Source organism: Sinocyclocheilus anshuiensis, unplaced genomic scaffold (assembly GCF_001515605.1).
Source record: "Sinocyclocheilus anshuiensis isolate Anshui unplaced genomic scaffold, SAMN03320099.WGS_v1.1 scaffold491, whole genome shotgun sequence".
Taxonomy (NCBI): domain Eukaryota; kingdom Metazoa; phylum Chordata; class Actinopteri; order Cypriniformes; family Cyprinidae; genus Sinocyclocheilus; species Sinocyclocheilus anshuiensis.
The window spans coordinates 23,013-49,895 of NW_015551041.1; the positions used below are offsets into that span (position 1 = coordinate 23,013).

The following is a 26,883-nucleotide window of genomic DNA, read 5'->3' on the forward strand; positions in this document are numbered from 1 at the left end:
CAGTGCGTGCCTTCGGGGTCATGAGACCGGCAGCTGACAGCCAGTGTGCTAGTAGCAGGAGGGGAGGAGGGGTGAGCAGAAAAGACATGCCTGGTAGATCATGGAACAGAAGATCAAATGCAACCCCCTGCATGTCCATGACCTGATATTTTCATCTCTTAATGCATGCTGTGTTATACACCGCCTGACTCTGTGTGTGTGTCATTCATTTTATAAAGGGTGGATCTGTTGCTCTCTTCTATTGTGTTGAGTCATGTTTTCTATTCTATATTCTATTCTAATTTGTTCTATTTGTCTGTGCAGTGCTGTGTTCTATTTTATTATATTTTTTCAATTAAGTTATTTTATGGTGTGTTCTATTCAATTCTATTGTGTTGTGTTGAATTCCATTTTGTGTTCTTGTCTGTTTTGTTTTTTATATGTTGAGTTCTATTCTATCTTTTATTCAAATGTGTTCTATTCAAAGTTCTATTCTGTTGTGTTCTAATCTACTGTGTTGAGTTTTGTTTTATATTCTATATTCTGTTCTAATTCATTCTATTTATTTTCGCAGTGTTGTTTTCTATTTGATTGTTTTATTCTATTCAGTCCTTTTATGCTGTTCTGTTCTATTCTATTGTGGTGAGTTTAATTCTATTATGTGTTCTCATCTATTTTGTTTTTCTGTTTCATGTTGAGTTCTAATCTACTGTTTTATTCCATTTCTGTTCTTTTATGGTGTGTTAAGTTCTATTGCATTCTAGCCTATTGTGTTGAGTTATATTTTCTATTATATATTCTGTTCTAATGCATTCTATTTATTTTTGCAGTATTTTCTATTTCATGTTTTATTCTATTCAGTTATTTTATGCTGTGTTCTGTTCTGTTCTGTTCTGTTCTATTCTATTCTATTCTGGTGAGTTGAATTCCATTATGTGTTCTCATCTATTTTGTTTTTTTCTGTTTGATGTTGAGTTCTACTGTTTTATTCAATTTCTGTTATTTTATGGTGTGCTAATTTCTATTCTGTTGTGTTCTAGCATATTGTGTTGAGTTCTGTTTTATTCTATGCTATTCTTTTGTTTCAAGTTTAATTTTATGCTGTGCTGTTTTATTTTGTTCTATTCTGGTGTCTTCTGGAGTTCTGTTCTAATGTTTTATTCTATTCTGTTTTATGGTGTGTTAAGTTCTGTTTTATTGTGTTGAGTTATTTTATTCTGTTATGATCTTTTGTAGTAAGTTGAATTCCATTCTGTGCTCTGTTTGAATTTCAATTCTATCTTGTCCTATTCTGCTGAGTTGTGTGGTGTGGTGTTCTGCTCTTCTGTGATGTGTTAAGTTCTATTCTATTTTGAGTTGTGTTTTATGGTATTTTGTTCTTCTGTGGTGAGCTGAATTTTATTCTGCGTTCTATTCTATTCGGTTCTTCTGTGGTGTGTTGAGCTCTATTTTATTCTGTTGTGTTCTGTTCTGTTATTTTATGTTCTATTCTATACTACTGTTGTATTATATCATATCTGGATCTGCTGAGTTGTGTTCTGTTAAATTTTTCTATTATGTTGTGCTTTGTTTTTTGTTCTATTGTATTCTGTTCAATCCTATTTTGTTCTATTCCTTATAGCAAATGCTTTGGTGTTGCACGTAATGTTTGATATTCATATGAATTGTCCTGACGGGCCTCAGTCCTCAACAAAAACATCCTGTTTCAGGTATGTTAAGCTTTCAACAAAGTCATTTTCATAATTTATCATTTTAACAAGAACTTTGAGTGGATAAAAATAGGTTGCTTTGTGACAGTACCTCATCATTTAGTCATTCTAGTGGGTGGGAAACAACACAGGAGATCTGAAAGAGATGGATGGTGGTGGAGACTGTGTGAGTGCGGCCCATTTAACTGTCAGAAAGGTACAAAGCAGAGGAGATCATGAACACACAAGAATTTAACCTCCCAATGGCCCAAACCGTCCCACTTGTATCATGTTCACATTACACCAAGGGTGTTTTTTTAGACATACATCTTTCCAGTACAAAAATCAGTACCAAAATCATTGCTTTTACAATATGCAAGTTAAGTCATTTGTGTGATCTCAGACACCTAGCACCTAGCAAAATGGAATTCAACACAACACAATAGAATATAATAGAACAGAACATTAATATAACACAGCATGCATTAAGAGATGAAAATATCAGGTCATGGACATGCAGGGGGTTGCATTTGATCTTCTCATTTTGCATCTTTAAAAATTAATAAAATAAAATAATTATTAACAGAATGTTCTCAAAGAATGCAGATCTTGCAAACAAATAATAATAATATTATATTTATGTTCTGTATCAACCCATTAATATCCCTCTCTTTCTTTTTTTAAAGAATTTACTTTTTTTATTTTATTTTTTTTTCATATGAATTTACCACACTATACATTTTTCAGGTCCAACCAGACAACAACAACAACAGTATTATTATTGTTATTAACAGTCATTTAATAATTGCATTTAGTAACTAAATTGAATTTAAATGATTAATCATTTAAATATTTAACATTTTTAAGTGAAAAGAGTGAAAACAAATCTTTAGGTACTTATCTCTCTTAAAATTAAATCAGGTAAAACATGGTGTGCTAGATGACTATATTATTACATGAATGCATCAAAGAGATTGACATTAAAAATACATTAAGTAATATTCATGTTAATAGCAGATGCTTTCTAATGACTTATTACTTATAATACTTAATACATTACCAGTACATGCTGCTTGTGAAGTATGTATGAAACTGCAAACCTGTAATTCAGATCAGTGTGTGATATGATAAAGCAAACCCATACCTATAAGGTGTCCATTCCTGCCAGATGTATTTTAAGAGCTTAGCTTTTCATAAGTCACTTGTCAAGGGTTTCCTTGAGACGTGCCCTTTGACATGGAGAACATACTGTACCAGAGGATGGAAATGGCCTCCCTAGAAGTGAATCAAAAAGACAGGCAATGAAGAAACATCATGACTTTGCATAGAAACCAACATTTTTCATTCAACATTTCAAAACATGATTGTTAGCGGGCAAAACTGTACGGCCTAATGTTAGACAGGAAGCTATGCATTTTTAAAGGTCACCCATACTGTTACCCATCAATCAACATTTCTGCAACATGAGCAATGACTTTCTAGTTTGCACACTGAAGGGTAAGTATGTGTAGTGAATTTAATGACAGACTAATTATGCCAAACATTATTTGGATATATATGCAAAGCATCAGATGATCTGACCTTTCCTACTCTGTGGAAATGGCATACAGAATAGGCAACAAATCAAACAAGCAGCTCTTCTATCATGGGCATCAAAGTTTCAGCTGTAAGCCTTGAGCTATTATTAGTACTCCAGATGCCTGTAATGGCTGGTATTTATGAAATGACATGAAGGAGTGGTGAGGGTGTTGGGTAAAGTCATATGTAGGCCTACTGTAAACAGTGAGGAGTGAAATAGAATCGTACAATACTTTAATTAGCAATGAAAATCAAATAGAATGGCAAATATTACATGGAAATCTGAATTCATACAATAAAATGTTTATAACGTGTTTTTTGTTAATTAAATCCCAGATTGAAACGATCACAATCACTATCATATGACGGTATCAAGTTCCTATTAAACTGCGGGTCGTTTCTGAGTGATTGGCTGAGGTTGAAAAAACGTTCGCGCCAAGTGAAATAGTCCTCAATATATATCATAAATATATCAATATTATCAATATATCGTAGTATTAATATTATTAATGTAATAATTTGTACTCAATTCAAAATACTGAACTATACAGACCCTGTCGGAGGAACACGCTGAGCTGTGGGAAGTAGTGCCGGTCAGTTCAGACTGGATAAATTGAGACAGTGGCGGAGGAAGAGAGCAGAAGTTCCTGCTGGCCTGCGTTCATCTTCTGAGGTAGGAGGCACTGAAATCAACAGATCATTTAAACAGGGGCAGATCAAAATAGATGCTACGAACTGAAAGCACGCTTTGGCTGTTTGGAGACTTTTTTTGCTAATAAAATAAACGTATATTTGGACCTTAAATGTGATTAGAAATAAATATTTTTGTCCACGTAATTAAAAAGTTAACCTGACATTTTCTGGTGAAAATTGGAGCTGAAATGTATTAATCATTTACGCATTTAGTTCATTGACTTAAATCAGTTTAATTAAACATTTAACATGTTTTGGTGTTTATTGACATGATATTTATTATCAAATAGTTATTATTATATTTATACACTATATTTTATTACTTTGACAAGTTGTATTTTTACCCTGAGATCACAGTGTGCTGGAATGTGTGTGTGCAGTCATGCATTTAAACACACTCTTCCTTTCTGGCTCAGGCAGTGCTGCCACTGGCTCTCATGTACTCCTTTGAACCATGTTAAACCATATGATAGCTTTGTGCAAGCATCTGAGTGAAATTTAAGTAATTATTCTGTGAATATCTTGCTTTGTTCAGCCTTGTGAAAAGGAAGTGTGCTTAATTGCATTGGATGTGCACTTGTAGTGTACTTTAAATCCTAAAAGTTTAATAAAAATGTACTTGCTGATAATATAAAATGAAGGAAAAGGCCACTTAAGTGTACTAAAAGATATAGCACTTTCATGACTGTTTCTAAACACAAGTACACTTTTTAAAAAATACTTTGTATTAATGTCATTCATTTTAGTTTAAAGTACTTTTTAATCATTTTATTGTGCTTTAAAGAGGTACACTAATTTTGATTAATTGACTAACATACTAAACACATGTAATACTTGATTTTAACTGTATAGTGTGTTATTTGATTTTATATTTCAAGTTAATATATATTAAATGTACTTAAGTGTAACTTTATCATTACAAATGTGTAATTACAAAATGTGTTCAAATTTATTACATACAAGATATAATAGAAATGAAATTATATGTAAGTTAAGTTTACAATAAATGCTTGTCAGTATATTCAGCAGTTCACTTTAACCATATTTCAAATGTAAAATAAATTGCATGAAGATATGTACTTAAGTCCTGCTTAAGAGGGTCTAAAAAGCACTGTTAAGTTCAATTACTTGCGTTTAATATCAATTTAAACTGTAATACATTTTAATTTAATTGCAATTAATATGCAGTTAAGTGTCGAAAAACATTACATTCAGTTTCCACTTAAGTATATATTAAAGGTGTTTCCAAAGGCCTGAGGATAAAAAAAATCTCAAAATAATCACTGTCCTTGCATAAGTCATCTAAATCTGCTTTGTCCATACTTCTTCCAGGACTTTTCTAGCAGTCGTGGACGCAGCTCCAGCCATGTCTCAGACAAAGACTACGGGCTCTGCCTTCATTCAGACGCAGCAGATGCATGCTGCTATGGCAGAAACCTTCCTGGAGCACCTGTGTCTGCTGGACATCGACTCTGAACCTACAGTGTCTCGCAACACGGGCATCGTCTGCACGCTCGGTCAGTGAACCACGTAAGGAACTTAAAGGAATAGTTCACCCAAAAATGAAGATTTGCTGAACATTTACTCATCCTCAGGCCAAGATGTAGATGAGTTTGTTTCTTCTTTGTAACAGATTTGGAGAAATTTAGCATTACATTACTTTCTCACCAATGGATCCTCTGCAGTGAATGGGTGCCGTCAGAATGAGAGTCCAAACAGCTGATAAAAACATCACAATATTCCATAAGTAAACCACACGACTCCAGTCCATTGGTTAATGTCTTGTAAAGTGACAAACTGTGTGTTTGTAAAATAAAACAAATGAACTTTAAACCTTCGCTTTTGGTAAAAAAATGAGTCCATAATCCATAATAACACTTCCTCCAGTGAAAAAGTCTCCTGTTGTCCTCTTACATCAAAATCCACTGACATATTTGTTTAGAACTGTTTTGGACTCTTTTCACTTGTAAATGGTGCTTGATCTGTGTATATTTCTTTTGCACTAAAGAAAGCATTATTATAAATAGAGGACTCATAATATTTTAACTGGAAGCAACAGTTTAAAGTTAAAAACGTCTTGATGGATTCGTTCATTAAAAACACAACTTATCACTTCACAAGTCGTTAATTGATGGACTGGAGTCGTGTGAATTACTTGTGGATTATTGTGATGTTTTTATCAGCTGTTTGGACTCTCATTCTGATGGCACCCATTCACTTCAGAGGATCCACTGGTGAGCAAGTGATTTCTCCATATCTGTTCCAATGAAGAAACAAACTCAAATACATCTTGGATGGCCTGAGGGTGAGTAAATTTTTCATTTTTGGGTGAATTATTCCTGTAATGCAAGTTGTCCCTCAAACCGTTTTCAGTATGTTTTATCTTAATGCAGGACCTGCCTCCCGATCTGTGGAGACCCTGAAGGAGATGATCAAGTCCGGCATGAACGTTGCACGTTTGAACTTCTCCCACGGAACTCACGAGGTACATGATCTCCTCCATAATGGAACATTTTCCGTTAGCCTCCACCGTAATGATCCACACATGTATTGTTATATCATCTTGTAATAAGAGTTATTCAAAAAGTCTTCATCCTCTTAGCCAGCCTTGACTTTCGTACAATCGTAGATCCTCGATTATTGTGGCATTTCCCTCGTGCGTCTTCAAATGTCAGAAGTTGTAAGCTGATCTTGTTAGCCGCTCTGATCTGTCTGGTCGATACACTGAGTAGAGTCATCTTGAGCTCAAGCCAGAGTGTGAGTTTAGACTGCGCTGACCTCTCCCTTTTAAAAGTCATGGCTTTTTACCTTTTTTTGCATGGCACCACTGCCACGGATTACTACATTAAGCATGCTATCATGAAGTGAGGCAGTAGATATTTGTGGCTGGGGGAAGGCCATTGAGAAGGTCAGTAGCTCATGTTCGTCTTTAATAAAGTTGCTTCTAGTATATGATGAGTAAATATGAGTTCATTGAGAGTTCCAGTGAGCATTACTAAGCATCCTCATGTTGTAACTTCTTTTTAAAACCATTTAAAAAATAGAAAATCACGATTGAAATATTAAATATTTGTAAAAATGTAAAATCAATACTATACAATGTATTAAATTAAAAGCATTAAAAAAAATAGTTCCGGTATTATTATTTTTTAAATTATGGATTTATTTATTAATCTGTTTGGTTTAGTGAAACATAATTTAAAAACATACAAATAATTTACTATATATATATATATATGTGTGTGTGTGTGTGTGTTTAAATCTTTTATTTTATTTTCACCTTTTATTTACTTTTTATTTTATTTTAATTTTACACCTTTTATTTACTTTTATTTTTATTTTATTTATATTACAATACAATGTAATATACAATACAAAATATGCCATTTACAGTTTGCACATTGCAAGGTATTTATTACAAATTCATGGAATTCTTAATCTTGTTAGTTTAACAAAACTTAATTTAAAACTTTCTACTTCAATAAAAAATAAATTAATATTTTACTTTATTATGATATATAATATACATGCTATAACTTGCATATATTTTACTTTTATTTACTTTAAAATATTTATTTATTTTCTCATCCTATTTATCATCTTATTAATTATTCAATGTTAATACTAACATTAATATTAGTTTTTATTTCAACATTTGTTAATACTAATATCATACTTGGACCTGAGATCACTGTAAATTTACCATGTTTAACCTGAGATTTCATTTTTTAATTTCATATTGATCCATTTTTATCTGAAATTCATAATCAGTCACAATACAACACTATCCTTTTGTATCATTTCACTCTAAATTGTATTAAATAATTTACCTTTTTATTGTTAATATAGCATTGTTAGAATGAGCCACTCTCATGGACACTTATACATGTAGTGATCTGGTTGTGAAGTGACTGTCTTGTTATTTGCTTACACACAGTCTGTAATCAGAGAGACGGCAACCAAAATTTGACTTAACTATCAGTAAAGCTGTCAGACCAGTCATATTAATTCACAGAAAAACTAAGAGTTTGAGATCAGAAGCAGTCAGATGTTTCTGTGGGTCACTGGAAACATAACCTGTCTCTCCCTAATTCTATATATATACCTCTGTCTCTGCCTCAAGCCTGCGATTGAACACACAGGACAAAGACACTGACTGAGCTGTAGACTTTACAGCAAAAAAGACATGTTCGCTTTGTTCTTTTTATTTTGTAACATCGTGTTCAGTAGAGTTTTACAGGTCTCAGAGCTCACGCTGCCAATCGATAAAACTTCCTTCTGAGAGCAAGAATCAGCGTACAAGCAGAACAAAGAAGAAAACATAGTCTAAAAAGAGTTTTTAATGTTTCTAAAGGACAAAAATGGTGCCATATATAAATGACATGATGAAGTTGGGTTGCTTGGAGATCTCAGAGCCAATGTAATATAATATAATATGGGATCCTGGACCACAAAACCAGCCATAAGTAGCACAGATATATTGATAGCAATAGCCAACAATACATTGTATGGGTCAAAATGATCCATTTTTCTTTTATGCCAAAAATAATTAGGATATTAAGTAAAGATCATGATCCATGAAGATATTTTGTAAACTTCCTACTGTATATATATTAAAATATATCTGAAGGATATATATCTTTAAAGGCTTTTCAAATAGTTGTATCTCGGCCAAATATTGTCCTATCCTAACAAACCATACATAAATGGAAAGCTTATTTATTCAGCTTTCAGGTGATCTGAAAGCTGAATATTTCAATGATTTAATTGAAAATTGACCCTTATGACTAGTTTTGTGGTCCAGGGTCACATATAATATGTAAGGGATAATCAACGGTTTGCCGTGCATTAAAGGATTTTAACACACCTTGTTACAGCACAGTAGGGCTGTTGCAGACAGAATCAATACTGTACGACATCGATGTTTCCTATCGGCTCGATTTTTGAGTGGACTTTGCTGTTCCGATTCGCATGAACGGTATACGAGTGGAGCGACTGAGCGGAGCACACACACGCATAGAGCGGGATAATACGCAGAGCGTCACACCACGTGAAAGTGCAACCTGAGCGGTGAACTAATTTTCGGCAGCCGGGATTTCAATGCATCTCTAATTATTGGCGACATCAGAAATTGATATTATATAATAGATGCTAACATTTCAGCAATTTAAAAATATGAAAAAATGATTTTTTACACGGCACCCCTGCTCTCGACAGAGCGGCACCCCGGTTGGTAAACACTGCTCTAGAATCTCTGTTCACAGGTGTCGCGCACAGACAGTAGCCTAGTGATAACCCCTTTCGTACTCTTCCCAATATTGTGACAAACACCATATTTAAAAGATAGAATTTGAAGGAAACTGTAAGATATGCACGTTTTATTTTCAAAATGTTTCGTTATTGACACGGTGAGTCAGGCAGTTATTTACACTGCAAATAAATAAGGCCTATCTCCATTCAAATATAGGCTATAAACATTCTAAAATATATGTTTACATTACAGGCAAAATTGCATGAATTTGAATAGCAATGTGATGTCTCAAAAAGCATTTATAGTACGTATCTCATATTTTCCTAATGTACTGTACCCCTAACTGTGTTAAACATGGTGTCACGTGGATGGAATATGCATGGAAATGATATGCAGATGACGTTATGCATATTAAAAATAGGTGTTGTAAGCTCCATATATGGCTATTTCGGGGAGGAGACTGGGTGGAGATTCATGTACGCACAATCTTCTGCTGACTGGGTATTACAAAGGGAATTTTTCTCAGGTTCTGGCGTACGCATGGCTTTATAAATCTGAAAACTTTTGTACGTACGCAAAATCAAGCTTTTGTGCGTATGCACACATTTAGGATGAAATCTACGTAAAGTTTTATACATGAGGCCCCAGGTCACTGAAACGGAACATTTTTGAAAACTCCTGCCAGGGTGAAGATTTTCAAATCTTTGAAAATCTTTTCCGGTTGCAGTGTTATCGTGAAGACAGCGAAACCGGAGATTTTGGCCTGCACTGTTATCTCCGCCTACTGGAAACTTTTTCAGGCTTCTGATTGGCCAACATGGTTTTACGGTTGCGATTATATCGCCACCTGTTGGTTTGGCATGCTCTTGACAGTCCTTCATAGCATGCTTCAACGCATAGTTTGCATTTTCATGTGGACCGAGATTTTTTTTTAAACGGAAGAAGGAAAAACTCCCCGCGTACGTGTGGACATGGCCTAAATCTGATAGGAGAATTATTATTATAAGATGTTGGAAGTACCTTTTTAACTTTTTATTCCATAGTAAAGACAGAATTGCAAGATGAAATCTCAGAATTGCAAGAAAATAATAATACATAATATAATTAGTGATGTCAATCGATAAAAAAATTAACTAATCACACATTTTTTCTGAAATTAATCGCGATTAAAAAAGTTTTTAAATATACTTTTATACTGCAATAATTTCACATTCGATCTTCAAATTAATGTAGAAAAAACATAAAGACAGTATATTTGTAGTATTTGTTTAGTGGCATCTTTTTTTATGACTGAAGCAAGTATCATTGATACCAATACTACTGATGTCTCTAGGAAATTATAATTTTTTCCTAATATTAAACTATTGAATATAGCCATTCAGCATTACAGTATAATTGAGAGCTATCGATTTTCACATTTATTAGACTTTAAAAAATAACTTTAATTTAAGTGAACTAATACAATCTTCACATAAACCCATTATAATAAATGTCATATTTATTGTGTCCTTCAGCAAGTAGGAAATGTTCAGAAATTGAATAAAGTTATCAAACACTAAATTCTAAATTAAATATAGATGAATCCTTAAAGCTACAAAAGTTATTGATTACCTCTTTTTTTTCTTTTCTTTTGTTCGATTAACAGACATCACAGCAGCTGGTTATTAGTTTATTTGGCTGCTATTACTTTAAGAGCTGCCGCTGCTGAACGTGACGTGGATCTGACGCGCATGCTCATAGTTTCATTCGCATTTTATTATGAAATTATACAGGCGACAGGCAGAGCACACCGCCGTATTTGTGCGTGCAATTGAAGAGCATGCACTACGAGCACATTGTAACGGCTGACAGGACAGGAAAATTAGCTTCTACTGACATACGGCCTGACAACATCTCATCTGACTGCAGATCACTGATGTTCTACTGAAACTCCTCGTCACCTGTACCAATTCTGCTCTCGTTTGACTAGCGCCTGCCGCTAAGGCGAAGTGGAGCACGTCTGAAAAGTCTCCTGTTTGATGTGCTCATAAAGATGCTCTGCATTTAAATAAACGCAATTCTTGTCAAGAAAAAAGAGACAGAAGCAGCAGTTGTGATTGGGGTGCGTTAACTGCATTAAATATTTTTAACGCCATTAAACTGGAAAAATTAATCGCCTGCGTTAACGTGCTAATTTTACTTATCAGTATTGGCCACTGGGTATATATTTCTTGTTCATGCTTATTTTCCCTATTTGTACATTTAGATGACATTTTCTGTCATCTTATGCTCACTTACAGTTAATATTTAAAACATTTGACACTCATTTTTACTGTAAATAACTTTTTTAATGCAGTACCATGCTGACACCATCAAGAATGTTCGTGAAGCCATTGAGAGTTTTGGAGCTGGTAGCATTGAGTACCGACCAGTGGCCATTGCTCTGGATACCAAAGGCCCTGAGATCAGGACTGGACTTATTAAGGGCGTAAGTATAGCGTCTTGTTTTCTGATGTTCTTCTCAATTTCTTAGACTCAGACCTCATGTATGTATGTGGTTTCTTCAGAGTGGCACTGAGGAGGTCAAGCTTGTCAAGGGTAACATAATCAAGCTCACTCTGGATGACAGCTTCAAGGACAACTGCGATGACAAGATTCTGTGGCTGGACTACAAGAACATTACAAAGGTGGTGCAGCAGGGCAGCCATATTTACGTAGACGACGGTCTTATTTCACTCAAAGTTAAGGAAATTGGTGAGGTCCAAGTTCAAGTTCAATGAATCTCACCTATCATAATCACATAGTATTTTCAAGCCTTTGAAACGTCACAGCAGGACTGTGTTGTTTTAACATTGTTTAATGTTCCAGGTTCTGATTTCCTGAACTGCGAGATTGAGAACGGAGGCATGTTGGGCAGCAAGAAAGGCGTGAACCTGCCTGGGGCCAAAGTTGACCTGCCTGCAGTGTCTGAGAAGGACATTCAGGACCTTCAGTTTGGTGTGGAGCAGGGTGTCGACATGGTTTTTGCCTCCTTTATCCGCAAAGCTGCTGACGTGCATGCTGTCAGGAAGGTGCTCGGAGAGAAAGGCAAAGACATCAAGATCATCAGCAAACTGGAGAACCATGAGGGTGTGCGCAAGTGAGCGATACTAGAAATAAATATTAAATAAAATTAAATAAATTGTAAATATTTGTTAATATAAATAAACTGATTATATAATAATTATTACATTTCATAATATTTTTATTATATTAAAAAAATGAATTAAAATATTGTAATATATACATTGAAAATAATTTTTAATTAATTTTTAATGTAGAAATATCCTTTCAAAAGTTTGGGGTCAGTAAGTTTTTTTTTTCAGCAAGAATGCATTCAATTGTCATTCAAAAGTGACAATAAAGACATTTATAATGTTACAACAGATTTCTATGTAAAATAAATGCTGTTCTTCTGAACTTTCTATTCATCAAAGAATCCTGAAAGAAAATATATCACAGTTTCCACAAAAATATTAAGCTGAAACATAACTGTTTTCAACTTAACTGATGATAATAATAAGAAATGTTTCTTGAGTACCAAATTTCAAAAGGATCATGTGACACTGAAGAATGGAGTAATGGCTGTTGAAATTATATTTTAAAATGTATTCAAATAGAACAGTTATATGCAAATATTTCACAATATTACAGTTTTTACTGTATTTTTGATCATATAAATGCAGCCTTGAATAGCATAAGAGACATCTTTAAAAAAAACATGAGAAATGTGTGTCTGTGTGTGTGTGTGTGTGTGTACATATATATGTGTATGTTTAATATATAATGCAACAATATATTGTATGTATACAGTATATTAATTGGAATTTATTTCAAAGTGGGCATTCCTTACTGTAAATATGTGTTGTGTTTTGTAGATTGAGTTTGTTGCTCTGATTATTTCTTTATTTGCATTTCTTTATTTGTGTAGGTATGATGAGATCTTGGAGGTTAGCGATGGTATCATGGTCGCCCGTGGAGATCTGGGTATTGAGATCCCAACTGAGAAGGTGTTCCTGGCTCAGAAGATGATGATTGGTCACTGCAACAGGATTGGCAAACCAATCATCTGCGCCACACAGGTTAGGACAGACATCATGCAGAAGCGAGTGAGCCGGCTCAGTTCAGCCAGCACAATCTGACTGTCTCTTTGACTGACAGATGCTGGAGAGCATGATCAAGAAGCCCCGCCCCACCCGTGCCGAGAGCAGCGACGTGGCCAATGCCGTGCTCGACGGTGCCGACTGTATCATGCTGAGCGGCGAGACCGCAAAGGGTGAATACCCTCTAGAGTCTGTGCGCACGCAGCACCAGGTACTGTACCATCAAGAGCGCCACCTTCTGGCTTTACCTGACTGGTGCCTGATAAGTGTACTAATGCTAATGTTAATAATGCACAGTAAGTTTAGCTTGCTAAGCAGTACATTCATGTAATCTCACCCTAAACCTCTTAACTCCAAAAGTGAATCTAGCAAAACTAAACACTATCTAAATGCTAATGCTGTATCTGTACTGTGTACATGTGCAATTAAAGGGATAGTTCACCCAAAAATGAAAATTCTGTCATTAATTACTCACCCTCATGTCGTTCCAAACCTGTAAGACCTTTGTTCATCTTCGGAACACAAATTACAGATCAAAGCGCAAACGACGTAAACAGCGTATCCGCGTGACGCAGCTGACACAATGGCGCCAGGGTGACGCGGAGGAGACTAATTGTTGAATAAAGGCGTTTTTTTTGTTTTCTTTTGTGCACAAAAAGTATTCTCGTAGCTTCGTAAAATTACAGTTGAACCCCTGATGTCACATGGATTATTTTACCGATCTCCTTGCTTGTAAGGTCAGAGAGCTGTCATATTCCATCAAAAATATCTTAATTTGTGTTCTGAAGATGAACGGAGGTCTTACAGGTTTGGAACAACATGAGTGTGAGTAATTAATGACAGAATGTTCATTTTTGGGTAAACTATCCCTTTAACTGTAACCCTTGTGAAAAAGAGGTATACTTAAGCATACATTTATTATGGAAATAATACACTTAAATATACTTAATTAATAATATACAGATTTGGGGAAATTTAGCATTACATCACTTGCTCACCAATGGATCCTCAGCAGTTGAATGGGTGCCGTCAGAATGAGAGTCCAAACAGCTGATAAAAACCACAATAATCCACAAGTAATCCATAAGACTCCAGTCAATTAAAGTCTAGTGAACTGAAAAATTGTCCAAATCCATCATTGATGCATTTTTTAATTTCAAACCGTTGCTTTTGGTTAAAAGAGTCCTCTATCCATAATATTGCTTTCTCCAGTGAAAAGTCATCTCGTCTGAATCAGGAGAGAAACATACACAGATCAAGCATTGTTTGCAAGTGAAAATAGTCCAAAACAGTTCTAAGCGAATATATCTGTTAATTTTGATGCGAGAGGACGACAGGGGATGGACATTTTCACTGGAGGAAGCGTGATTATGAAATATGGACTAGTATTTTTGCCAGAAACAATGGCTTAAATTAAAATGCCTTGATGCCTGAATGCCTTTTTTTTGTAACTTTATGAAACTTTAATTGATTGGACTGGAGTCGTGTGAATTACTCGTGGATTATTGTGATGTTTTTATCAGCTGTTTAGACTCTCATTCTGACGGCACCCATTCGCTGCGGAAGATCCATTGGTGAGCAAGTGATGCTAATTTTCTCCAAAACGGTTCCAATGAAGAACTAGAACTCATCTACATCTTAGATGGCCCGAGGGTGAGTAAATTTTCAAACAATTTTCATTTTTAGGTGAACGATTCCTTTAAGTTCAATTCTTTTTTTTTTTACAAGGGTATGTTAGCCTTGCAAGTTCTGTGCTTTGACGTGCTTGTTTCTGTGCCATTTGTAATTAAGATTACCTGTTGGGCTGGTGTTGCGATGATTTCTCACATGCTTTTGAGGAAATGCAGCACTACTTCTCTCACTACCAAAGGTTTCTTCTCTAATTTATCAGCAAACTGAATAGAGCTCCATCAAAATAAGTGCTCTGCTGGTACCAGGACACCAGTGATGGTATCAGATGGTAATACTGTGATGTATACAATGGAAATACAATAATAAGGTTCTTGTCTCCTCATTTGTGTCATTTCTTCACGTTGCATCAGATCGCCCGTGAAGCCGAGGCCGCTATGTTCCACAGGCAGTTATTTGAAGAGCTTCGCCGTACCACCCATCTGACTCGTGACCCCACTGAGTCAGTGGCCATTGGTGCAGTGGAAGCTTCCTTCAAGTGTTGTGCCAGTGCCATCATTGTGCTCACCAAGACTGGCAGGTCAGAGAAGCTCTCAATAACCCTAAAGGCTTACAGTGGCATTTACACACACACACACACACACACACACACACACACACACGGTTCTAATATTAGGTACAGTGACCTCTACTCGGTGTCGTGCACATGAGATTGTAAAACATATGCATGCATTGTAAGACGCACATCTTCTTATGCCAGTTTAGAATATATTTAACACTTAATTGTATAATTTGTGTAGAGTTAGTTTACTCGCGGTCTCTTGTTCACTCTCATATATTATCCGTTTTGCCCTGTGGCTGATCGAAATGCATCTCATTGTGCCGAGCGAGACAGTCTGACCTTTGCAGGCCTGAACCTTGACATTTCATAGGCTAATTTAAACTCCTTATTCACTTGTCCCACAGTAGGTTGCAGAGAGGCAAAAGTGCACCCTCACTGGGGCTTGTATGCAGGAGTACGTTTTTCCGGCTGACTCCAACCAGAGCAGAAACAATTTCACACCCAGCATTTGCTTTTTATCTATTTATTGCATGTATGTCTGGAATACTTGATTCTGATTGGTCAGTTGCGTCATTATATTGTCAAGTATTTTGTATAATGGCAGCTAAATTATATAATTGATGTTTTTGTATACTTATGCTAGTTTTATGCCTCTTACAAACCTCAGTCACTTACTAAAGTAATTCCAACTCCAATTCCAACTTTTTAAGTTTATTTATTTGGTAGGAAGCCAAATTAAGGGGGATAATGCACAGTCAGCCAAACATTATTGCAAAATAAAACTTTTCAGGATGTAACAACATTTTCAAAAATTATATGTTATTATATATTATAAATTATATATATTTATTATATAAATATACATTTTTTTCTTTATTTATTTTGTCTATTTTCAAAATTATGGTCTGTAATGTTTTAGATATGTAAATAAACTTTCAATTTAAAATAAATTATTATTGATATAATGTTAAATTAAATTTGCAACTTTTAAAATACATGTATATTTATAATATTTAATATTTTGTGTGTGTGTATATATATATATATATATATATAGATATAGATATACTAGCAATAAAAATATTAATATAACTATTAATATAATTATTTAGAATATTATTATTATTAATTATTATTGTTGTAGTTTTTGTTATTATTATTATTATTATTATTATTATTATTATCATCTAATAATATTATCTAATAATATTTTTAACTATAATAATTATTATTATTGTAATTAACAGTTATTATTGTGGTTGTTTTTAAATATATATTTTATAATGTGTTACATATTAAACTATTAAAATACATGCTTCATGAAAACAATAAAACACAGTCAACAGTCATGTTCTACTAGCTATATATATATATATATATATGTGTGTGTGTGTGTGTGTGTATGTTGCTTTACATATTAAACTATTAAAATACATGCTTCATGGAAACAATGAAACACAGTCATGTTCTATTAACAATGACAATCCTAGGTAACATTAATGCTCATCTTATCCTTGACTCATTATAATTATTAATATTAATATTATTATTAAGAATCAAGTAACTTATCATTATTATTATTTGTATAATAAAGTTTTAATATTTTGTGTCGACCTATAATAATTCTGTCTTAATATTTTTTGTCACCCTGTCTTTGTCTCCTCAGGTCTGCCCAGCTGCTGTCCAGATACAGGCCACGTGCTCCTATCATGGCTGTGACCCGTAACGGCCAGACAGCCCGGCAGCTGCACCTGTATCGCGGCGTCATCCCCATCCTCTACACCAAACCTGCTAATGATGTGTGGGCTGAGGATGTGGATCTACGTGTCAGCTTCGCCCTGGAGATCGGTAATGAGACATCCAGAGAAATCTAGCACTTCATTTGGCCTGACACTAACTAACAGACACACATTGATTTAGTTAAAGTCATTTACAGAGCAGGTTACCTTTTAAAAGGATGCTGGTGGCAGCTACAGAAAACCACTTGAGCACTTTACTTGGTCAATTTTTTTTTTTAAATAGTTAGCCAATAATCTGTAGTTTACATATCAGTAGTTGCACACACTTATAAACAGAAAGTTGGTTTGGACGCTAATACAGTTGTCTTTATTGTTATCATTTTTGGTGTAAATGGGCCTTAAAGGATTATTCACTCCAAGAATGATGACTACAACCACAACTATAACTATAAAGTTTTAAGAATAATTCTAATTCTATACAATAGTGAAGTCCACAACACAACTATAACGATAACGACACAGAGGGATGATATCATTGGAATCCCTTTCAGAATGATTTTTTCCAGGTGATAAAACTTTGACAGCCAATCATAATCCACTAACTTTACAACATAACTGCAGCGTGCGCTAATATAGTTATCTGTTTAGTTATCATTCTTGGTGTGAACAGCCTTAAAGGGATAGTTCACCCAAAAATGAAAATTCTGTCATTAATTACTCACCCTCATGTCGTTCCTCATGAGTGCACACTGAGTCCGTAATTTTCATCCGAAATTTTTGCATGTTGAAAAATAAATACGACCTCACGTTGTGTCAATCATGTTTAAACACTGCCTCCGAAACTTTCGTACGTCATAAAAAAATTTGGATCGGGTTCTCGGGATTGGATGGGACCCAGTATTACCTTTCTTTTTCTCTTTTTAAAAAGTGAGAGGACAACAAAATCATCCTCACTGCTTGAAGACGCCATTTAGTACTGTTTTGCGAATTTTTTCACAATGGATTAATTAATACGCATCGGACTCAGTTTCTGTGTGTAACACATTTTTAGGATGACGAATACGAAAAAACACATACGTGTGCAAGGACCTTTAAAGCTAAAGCTAAAAGCTAACGTATTTACTAAAAGTCACAAACTGCAATTTAACGTCAAGTTAAAGGTAGGGTAGGCGATTTCGGAGAGGCTAGCAATAGCAAGCTAGCTTTGAAAGCATACGATCTCACACTCCCTGCAAATCACTCTCCAAAGCCACACCTCGTACTAAGGGCTATGATTGGACAAACATTTTATGGTCCTACGCCTTCCACAAACAATATAAATACATTTAGACCACTTAATTTAGTGATTGCTATCAGGATGTGAAGAGACTTTCAACCAGCATAACAAAAAATGTTTTTGAACCAAATCACCTACCCTGCTTTTAATGTAAACATGGGTTTAGATGTGATCAAGGCTGTTTGATAAGCATATTTCAGGCACTAAAGCCATTTACCCTTGTACTTGAGTTCTTATTTACATCCTCCATTTTGATTTTCAGGCAAAGCCCGGAAGTACTTCAAGTCTGGTGACGTTATCATCGTTGTCACAGGCTGGCGTCCAGGATCTGGCTACACCAACACCATGCGCATTGTTGTGGTGCCTTGAGCTCAACCTCATGAACTGTACCCCGCACCCCCAACCCCCAGTATGTTTTCACATGCAAACATTTTGTCAGCTGTTCAGCCTCCAATGAAGAGATTCAAGTCCCAAAAATAGACAAGTCCCAAAAATAGGTTAATTAAACTCCCATCAATCCCTTTTTATCCCACTGGAAAATTATTTTCATCAGCACTGTACTGTATGTGTTTACAGTGACCTTTTTGTATCATGAGATATTGTGGAATTACATTATTTTTCCCTGTATGTTTTATTCTTTGTTGTTTTTCTTGTAGAAAACGATTAAACAGCATATCGTTTTGTTCCCCGTTTGTTTTCATATATTGTCAAAGACAAATACCACAATAACGCCACCCCGTGATCTATTTTGAAAATACAGAATCTCGATAATTAGGTCAGTCCAATGTCATTGCTCTGTGTTTAAACTTCTAAATAACTCCTGATGCTAAGGAATATCGAATAATTTCAGAAAAATTATATTGAATGTATGCTACGTGCTTAGCATTATACACATTTAATAGCTTGGATTAGAAAGCTCTGATTTGCCTTCAAGGTCTGTAGTCAATTAGCTGTAATATTAAAAATTACCCCTTGAGAGTTTAAGGAAGATAATTTAATAATAAGTTGAGGCTTTAAACAGACCACTAGGGGTCAGTGTGCAATTGGACATCCAAGGCACAGCACGGCACGTTATTAAAAACCAAAAAGCAAATGTCCATAATTTATTCATTTTATTTATTTAATTCATTTGGATAGCGAAAAGACACAAAATACCCTGACTATTCCTCCGGGAGGAGGGTACTGAGAGAAAACGAAAGAAGAAGAAGAAAAAAAACCCAGCACGGACCTAAATAAAAACTTCTCATCTTCTGTGTAGGAGCCGCTCCGATGCAGAGTGAGTCAGCAAGTCCTGATGCGCAATTAAAATTCATAACATACTGAGTAACTTTTCAAAGTTTCACAAGGGCCGACAATAAGGGGAAACTTCAGATCATCAGGTTTCATTCCAGTCTAGGGATCCATTTGGCATTAATATTACGGGATCACGCTGTAATTAGCAGGGCTTGCAGTCTGGGTGTACCTTGGCTGCATTGTCAGAGTGACAGGGATCAGCTGGCCAATTTGTATGCAAATAGGGTGAGGCTTAACCAGGCTTTGATTCGCCAGCAGGGCTCGCTGACATCAAGCCGCTATGAGTGGAATTCTTACGAAGCATCAGCTCCAGTGCGGAGACAAAGTATAATAGCTGCCATAAACATCAGTTCAGCCTTTGGTGTGTATTCTGTCAACAGTCCTTCACAAGAAATCTCTGCTTGGTTCCACATACTTCTCTGGTGAGCGCTAGATCTGAGCGAAACATACAGATTAGATGCTCTGTTTCGCGATGATACTGATAGGGGTTAGACATTGCAGTTTAGTGGGGGATGGAGAGCAGGACAGTGATCCACTACTGTCTCAGGGAAGTGAACGATGCTATCTCAGTTCCCCATTGAAGCTACATCAAGTGTCAGAAGCTCTGGAATCAAGGCTCAATAACTGGGAGAACTGAGTGCATTGGATTTTCAAGGACGCGACCTTGTGATTCTCTCCATCTGTGGCAGTGTTACAGAAGCCATGTGCTCGAGATGATGTATGAATGCTAGAAATGCAAATTAGGGCTGTCAATCGATTTGGCATCTTGATAGAGTCACAATAATTACGTTTAATTTATTCATATTAATTGTAATCAAATATAATTAAAATATATAAATATTCACCTTATTTTTCAGTGCAGAAGTAGCCTAAGCAATTTCCTGCGAGTGTGCGAGACTTCCGATTTATTAGCCACTGTAGGTAAACAAGTGGAAGAATACTTAACAGAAAACTATTTGTGCTGCAAACCAATATGTTTATTACAGCCTAATGGTAGTAAATTATATAATACAATAACAAATATGTCCACGAGTGCTCTTAAAGCAACAGTTCATCCAAAATGAAAATTTGCTGAAAATTTACTCACCCTCAGGCCATCCTTGATATAGATTAGTTAGTGTCTTCGTAGGAACAGATTTGGAGAAATTTAGCATTACATGACGTGCTCACCAATGGAGTGAATGGGTGCGGTCCAAGCAGCTGATAAATACATCACAATAAGCCACACATCTCCAGTTCATCAGTTAATGTCTTGTGAAGTGAGTGAAATGCTTCATCTCTAAAAAGGCATTATCAAATTCAAATATATCCTCTATCTGTAATATTCTCCAGTGGAAAAAGTTGTCTTGTCTGAATCAGGAGAGAAATATGCCGAAATCAACCACCATTTACAAGCAAAAACTGTCCAAAGCAGCTCTTAAGAGTTAAAATGCCTTAATGATGGATTTTATTTTTTTTACAAACACAAGATGTTAATTGGACTGTAATCGTAGATCAATTGTGATATACTGTAATGTTTTTATGAGCTGTTTGGACTCTAATTCTGACGGCACCCATTCACTGCAGAGGATCTATTGATGAGCAAGTGATGTAAATTTCTCCAAATCTCCATCTTATTGGATGGCTTATGGGCGAGGTAATTTTTAGCCCATTTTCATTTTTGGGTAGTGTTTGTTGTATTTAATATTAGTAAAAAATAAAATAAAATTAAAGCTGCAAGCAGCAATGAACGGGCCCTCGCACCCGGGCTCACCGCCACCCGGTGGCTTTAGGAAAACAGCAATCAGTGGGCAATATGCAATAAGTGGTAAATATAGGAGGAATATGTCAAAGTCATTTATATGTGCCAAACTTCCTGCTGCCAGCTGGTGGCGCTATGATTATAACTGGATGTTGGCATATAGGGTCCTCACACCATCGGTGCTCGGGCCCTAATAATGTGGTAGCCTAACAACACTAATAGAAATCTAATAAAATATGGGTATGCTTCCTGGTCAGAGAGAAATAAATGACATACACACTTAACAAAGAAAAACAGTACAATTTAATTTTTTACAATTATTTATCGATTAACATAGTTCAAATGAAATATCATATAGCTATACTCGTGAATATTCGTACATACATGATTATTCAGTATTCATGATGAACATTATATTCTGTAATATTTTGAATCTGAAGCATGTCATATTACATATTGTTACCATAATTATCATCATCATAATCATGATACAGTGAAACACTGACCAAATATGGCAAGTCTGGTCATCTTCCAACTCAACAAAATAAATAAATAATAACTGACGGCAGTTGTTCATATTCAATGTGAAAATATTGCACTAATATGTCTATGAGTTCTAAAGGGGACATATTCCAGGAGGACGCTGGTTAGGAAGGAATTTCTTTTTTTGATGAACTGAAAGTGCATTGTAGACTGATGCATAATGACGCAACTTGTCCATCGTGGATATGCCATATGTCTTAACCATTTTGCCATACAGTGACCATAAATTCTGTTTTGGATTATTACAATTCTCGAACACCAAAAAGGAATGAGCATCCTTTATGAACACTTAGGCCACCAATACTTCTCGGTAATTATGTTGAATTATGCTGTATTTTTTAAAAATGCTACTGTATAACAATCATTAATGATACCTCACTTTGGTTATGATAAATAATAAATGCACAGAATATTATAAAATGCTACAACATAAATGCACAGTAAAACACACATACTGTACACACACACTCAGACCTGAAAAAGAGAAATATTACAGTGTAATGTGTGCTCTGTAATACTAACAAAAAGCTCTTTGATGCTTTGATATTTAACTCATTAATATTCAACATCACGTATAACACTCTCATTTGCATTTTGCCTTGCAGTTTTATCCGACTTCAATGCAGGGAATGATGTTAACTTGGAAAAAATCAGGGTCTGAAAATGAAAATAATGATATGATAATCAAATGCATATTGCAAGAATGGAAGATAATTGAGAGTGGAAGGACCGAGTGATGCATAATGACAGTATCTGCAGACTGATGATGACAGTATATAGTTAAAATTATGAATATATAGATTAACAAAACACACACATACACAATAAATAGATATATACATAGACATGTAATATAAAATCATATAAATTATACAATATATAATAACCTGGGACAAAGCAGGGAATTTTCATGATCCATCTGTGTAAGTTTTGCTCAAAAGGAAGGACACTTAGAAAAATACTATTCCTCCTTTTACCACCAGCCACATATGGCATATCATAGCAGGTGCTAGGCTAACTATTGTGTTAGCAGAGTTGTTTTTATTGTAGTCTGCTGTACCTCTGCTGAAATACATTTTAAATGGTTAAAAAGGTTTAATTTCACAGATATGAAATACAATACATACTAACCAAAACATGTATTGCACAACCAGAAAGCATATATAACTTCATGCAAATTGTGGGGTATAGGCTTACTGCATTATATAAAATGTGCATTTGAACAGATGCAAAACAGAAATGAAACATACAAACCCAAATTCAAACATGACTTTGTAATTACAGTTCTTAACTCATAAGCTTTGGTAACTGCAGTGGGCTTTTTTATAACAGCGTCATATTATTAGTGTCGTTGCCATTGTCACAATCACCCAGTATCTTTTGTTTGACAGGAAGAAAGCTGCAATTTAGAGTTCAACCTCCGTGCATGTACAAAAACCAAGCATACAGTTTTATTGCTTAAGTACTGCACAAGTTCACATACAAAGCACATACAAAATGATTGCAAAACATTCTTAATATTCTCGGTTCTGTTGTGGAAGTGAGGGTGTCGTTCCCTGGTGTCCAGACACTAAGGCAGTATTGTTACAAAAAGGAAAGGCCATAGATACTGAGCAGTACTTCTTCGTCAGCAAGGAGGTATGTATGGGGTCAAGGTCTAGCGGAAAGATCATACTAGGTCTAGGTAATTGGGATGTTGAGGGCTAGGTTTGTTTGTGTATGTGTGAACGTTTCTGTGCACATGTGTGTATATATCTGTGCCACCTGCCCAGAGAGACCTGTACGGCGTGTTCTTTCATAGTGACAGATGATGCCCGACTGATGAAGTGCGACGAATGTAGCTTTGCTTCCTTGACCCAGCATAATTCCCTCCTTTAAAAAGAGCACACTATTATAATGACAATAGCAATCGCTCGCGCACACACACAATCACAAACATACGTACGTCCTTTAGAATTATTACTTTGAAGTAACTTTTTTGTTTGTTTTTTGGAAGTCATAATTTGCATATCCCTATACAGTCTTATCATCAGACAATAATATTGCAAAAATTACTGACAGAACTTGGAAGACAAATTTAAGTCACACCTTCATTCTTCGGTCAGTTTTGTTAGTCCATTCCTTCTTTTGGCATTACAAATAGGGAAGTCACTGGACCGATAGAAATCCGAGTCAATGAACATACACCCTCCTTCTCTGGTGAGAAATGTCAGTGTCTTTTGACGTATTAAAAAACGTTGCTCGCTCATCGTAGGAGGGTGCAATCCATTCTCACAAGTTCGATGGGAGTTTGGGGTGCAAGCTTGGAGTCCCAGGGGTGGACCTGTCACTAGATCCATGGGCTGGTGACCCACCTGATGACCCAGTCTGAGTTATGGACAACTTGGAAGTTTGTCTTGATAGGACAACGTGACCAGGTATTGAGCTAAATGGTTTCATAAGGGGAGGGGGTGACGGGAGCGGCGAGTAACCTGAAGCAGATCCTCTGTGATGGGATAAGTCCGGTGGTTGAGGTCCTCTTCCAGCCGGCTTGGACTTTTCAGGTAGTCCTGGGCTGGGGAGAGACATGGAAATGGTGCTCAAGTCTTGGGTAGGTAGGTCAACTAGAGATCCGCCCCTTTCTCTTGGTTGAGGTGGCGGTGGGAAGAGTGTCTGAGGGGTTAGGAGTGAGCTTTGGGATCCAGAGATGCTAGCAGGGTGGCTGTGCATGGACATTCTCATCTTCTCCACTGTAGGACTCTGACATGTTGGGCTCCAGGCTGAAGGTGTGCTACATGGGGATGCATTTCCGGACCCATATTGTGCAAGGGAAGCAAGAGCAGATGGTTCTTGGGAAAGCTGGGAAAGTACATCCGTCTGTAGACCAATCTGAGCGTGTTGGGACTGGAAACTTTTTGGACTCAGGACTTGTTCAATAATGCTCCTGGGGCGGACAGGGGACTCTGTTATAGGAGACTGAGAGGCTGTCCTTACAACTTTATTCAAATCTTGAATTGGTTTTGTTTGTTGAGGAGTTGGCTGAGCTGAATGCAGTTGGGTCAGGATTGGACTTACTGAATGCGCTATCAAAGGAGTAAGGGTGGATGAAGGGGGAACTGCAAGCTGGACAGCCTCTCCTCCAATTGCTCCTTGTTGGAAGAACCCAGGAAGTGTTGCAGCAATGCCAGGGAAAGACGCCTGAGGAAGTTGTGGTTGGGAATGAAGTTGGGCAATACTGAAGTCTTTGGACCCGTGGGAAGCAAGGGGTCTATGGGGGTAGAAGGAAGACTCTGTGATGTTGGAGGTGGTGGTGGTAACTGTTGTTGTGATGGTGGATGGCAGAGAGCTGGAGGACGGTGGTGGAGGTGTGTAGGTAGATGATCTCTCGGTCCTGAGTGTGTCCAGAATTGGGGTCTCCATACAAGAGCTGAACTGCGAGCTGGTTGAGGAGGAGCCACCAAATGCAGCAGCACCTGAAAGTGCAGTTGGGAACATTTTTACATACCCTGGTTGGTCTTTCAGAGAGCCAAGCAGCGGGACAGGGGGTCGGAAGAGGGTATGGGGCAAATGGGGGTGGCGAGTTAGGGCAATGGCGACTGAAGTGGTGGCTGCGACAGCTTGTAGAGGAGCCTGAATAAGAGGTGCCCAGATGACGGGGGTGTGGGAAGATGGAGTCGCTGCTGGGTGAGGAGCTGGAGGAGGTGTCTGCATGAGGTGGGCACAATGGGCCATGTCCCTGTCATGCTGTACAATCTGCTGGATGATCTCATTTTCTTGGTAGTTCAGAACTCCGGAATTGAGATCCCGTTGGACCTTGTGCTGGAGTACAGAGTTTCGTTTTCCTGAGGACATAAAAGGAAGACAGAAATAAAGAATGTATTTTGATTTAAGCTTTAAACATGTCAACATGTAAGGCTGGGAAAATTTACATGTTTATTCGATTTTAAATGATGCTATTAAACAAATATTATTTAAATTATTAAAATAATATCCTTACATGCATTATCAACATGAAATCAAAACTGACCAAATTTACTGTCTTATTGTGAACTATATATCTGCGCATCCTGCTACTTTCCTTTTCCATGGACATCACTTCAGCTGGGGGTGTTCATTCCTGCTCCAGGAAAGCCACCTTCCAGCAAATTGTAGCCCCAAACCTAATGAAACACACCTGAATGAGCCAATCAGTGGCTTTAGGGTCGTTAGAAACTTCCAGGTGGGTGTGCTGGAGCTAAACGCTGCAGGAAATCGCGCGCATACAGTCGTGAGTTTCTGCTCGATGTCGGCAGAACCACATATTTAGAGTTAAACTCTGCGCACGGCCCTCCAGGAGCAGATTTGGACACCCCTGACTGAAAGGGATAGTCCACCCAAAAATTTTAAATATGGATATTTTTCTTACACAAATGCATAATTCAGTTAATAAAACAATTCAGAAGGCCTTTATTAACCCCACAGGGCCGCGTGGAGCACTTTTCATGATGGATTGATGCACTTTTTTGAGCTTAAAAATCTCAACCCACATTCACTGCAATTATAAAGCTTGGAAGAGCCAGGACATTTTTTAATATAACTCCGACTTTGTCTGAAAGAAGAAAGTCATATACACCTAGGATGGCTAGAGGGTGAGTAAATCATGGGGTAATTTGAATTTTTTCACAGGAGTTGTGTGATGAAAGTTAGTCAATAGACACAATTTTCTCATTAAATATACTGTTTCAATTATCAACATCACATTATGAAAGTAAAAATTATGAAAGTTGCAAACTGCAATGTTGATTTCAGACTGAAAAAATTACAATAAAAGC

The 26,883-nt window shown here is 36.3% G+C and overlaps 2 protein-coding genes across 3 annotated transcripts in view; one reads left to right on the top strand and one right to left on the bottom strand.

The window, feature by feature from the left end:
* The first annotated feature begins 3,884 nt into the window (after positions 1–3,884).
* On the top strand, positions 3,885–25,782 carry LOC107661438 (pyruvate kinase PKM-like). 2 transcript variants are annotated; one of them, XM_016451016.1, is made up of 11 exons: positions 3,885–3,918; positions 5,271–5,455; positions 6,332–6,423; positions 11,525–11,656; positions 11,736–11,922; positions 12,037–12,307; positions 13,139–13,289; positions 13,369–13,521; positions 15,353–15,519; positions 17,168–17,349; positions 18,779–19,202. In XM_016451016.1, the coding sequence occupies exons 2-11, from the start codon at positions 5,305–5,307 to the stop codon at positions 18,883–18,885; spliced, it is 1,593 nt and encodes a 530-aa protein (XP_016306502.1). In that variant the 5' UTR covers positions 3,885–3,918; positions 5,271–5,304; the 3' UTR covers positions 18,886–19,202. The 2 variants fall into 2 exon arrangements, 1 of the variants encoding a protein (XP_016306502.1); XR_001631108.1 differs by lacking the exon at positions 3,885–3,918 and adding an exon at positions 25,771–25,782 and having other exon boundaries at positions 5,259–5,455; positions 18,779–19,000.
* LOC107661493 (potassium/sodium hyperpolarization-activated cyclic nucleotide-gated channel 4-like) overlaps positions 24,131–26,883 on the bottom strand; it is a 36,457-nt gene continuing 33,704 nt past the window's right edge. Inside the window, exon 8 of the mRNA XM_016451108.1 lies at positions 24,131–25,914. Within this exon, the coding sequence (XP_016306594.1) occupies positions 24,365–25,914 (1,550 nt within the window). The 3' untranslated portion in view covers positions 24,131–24,364. The remainder of the gene's footprint in view (positions 25,915–26,883) is intronic.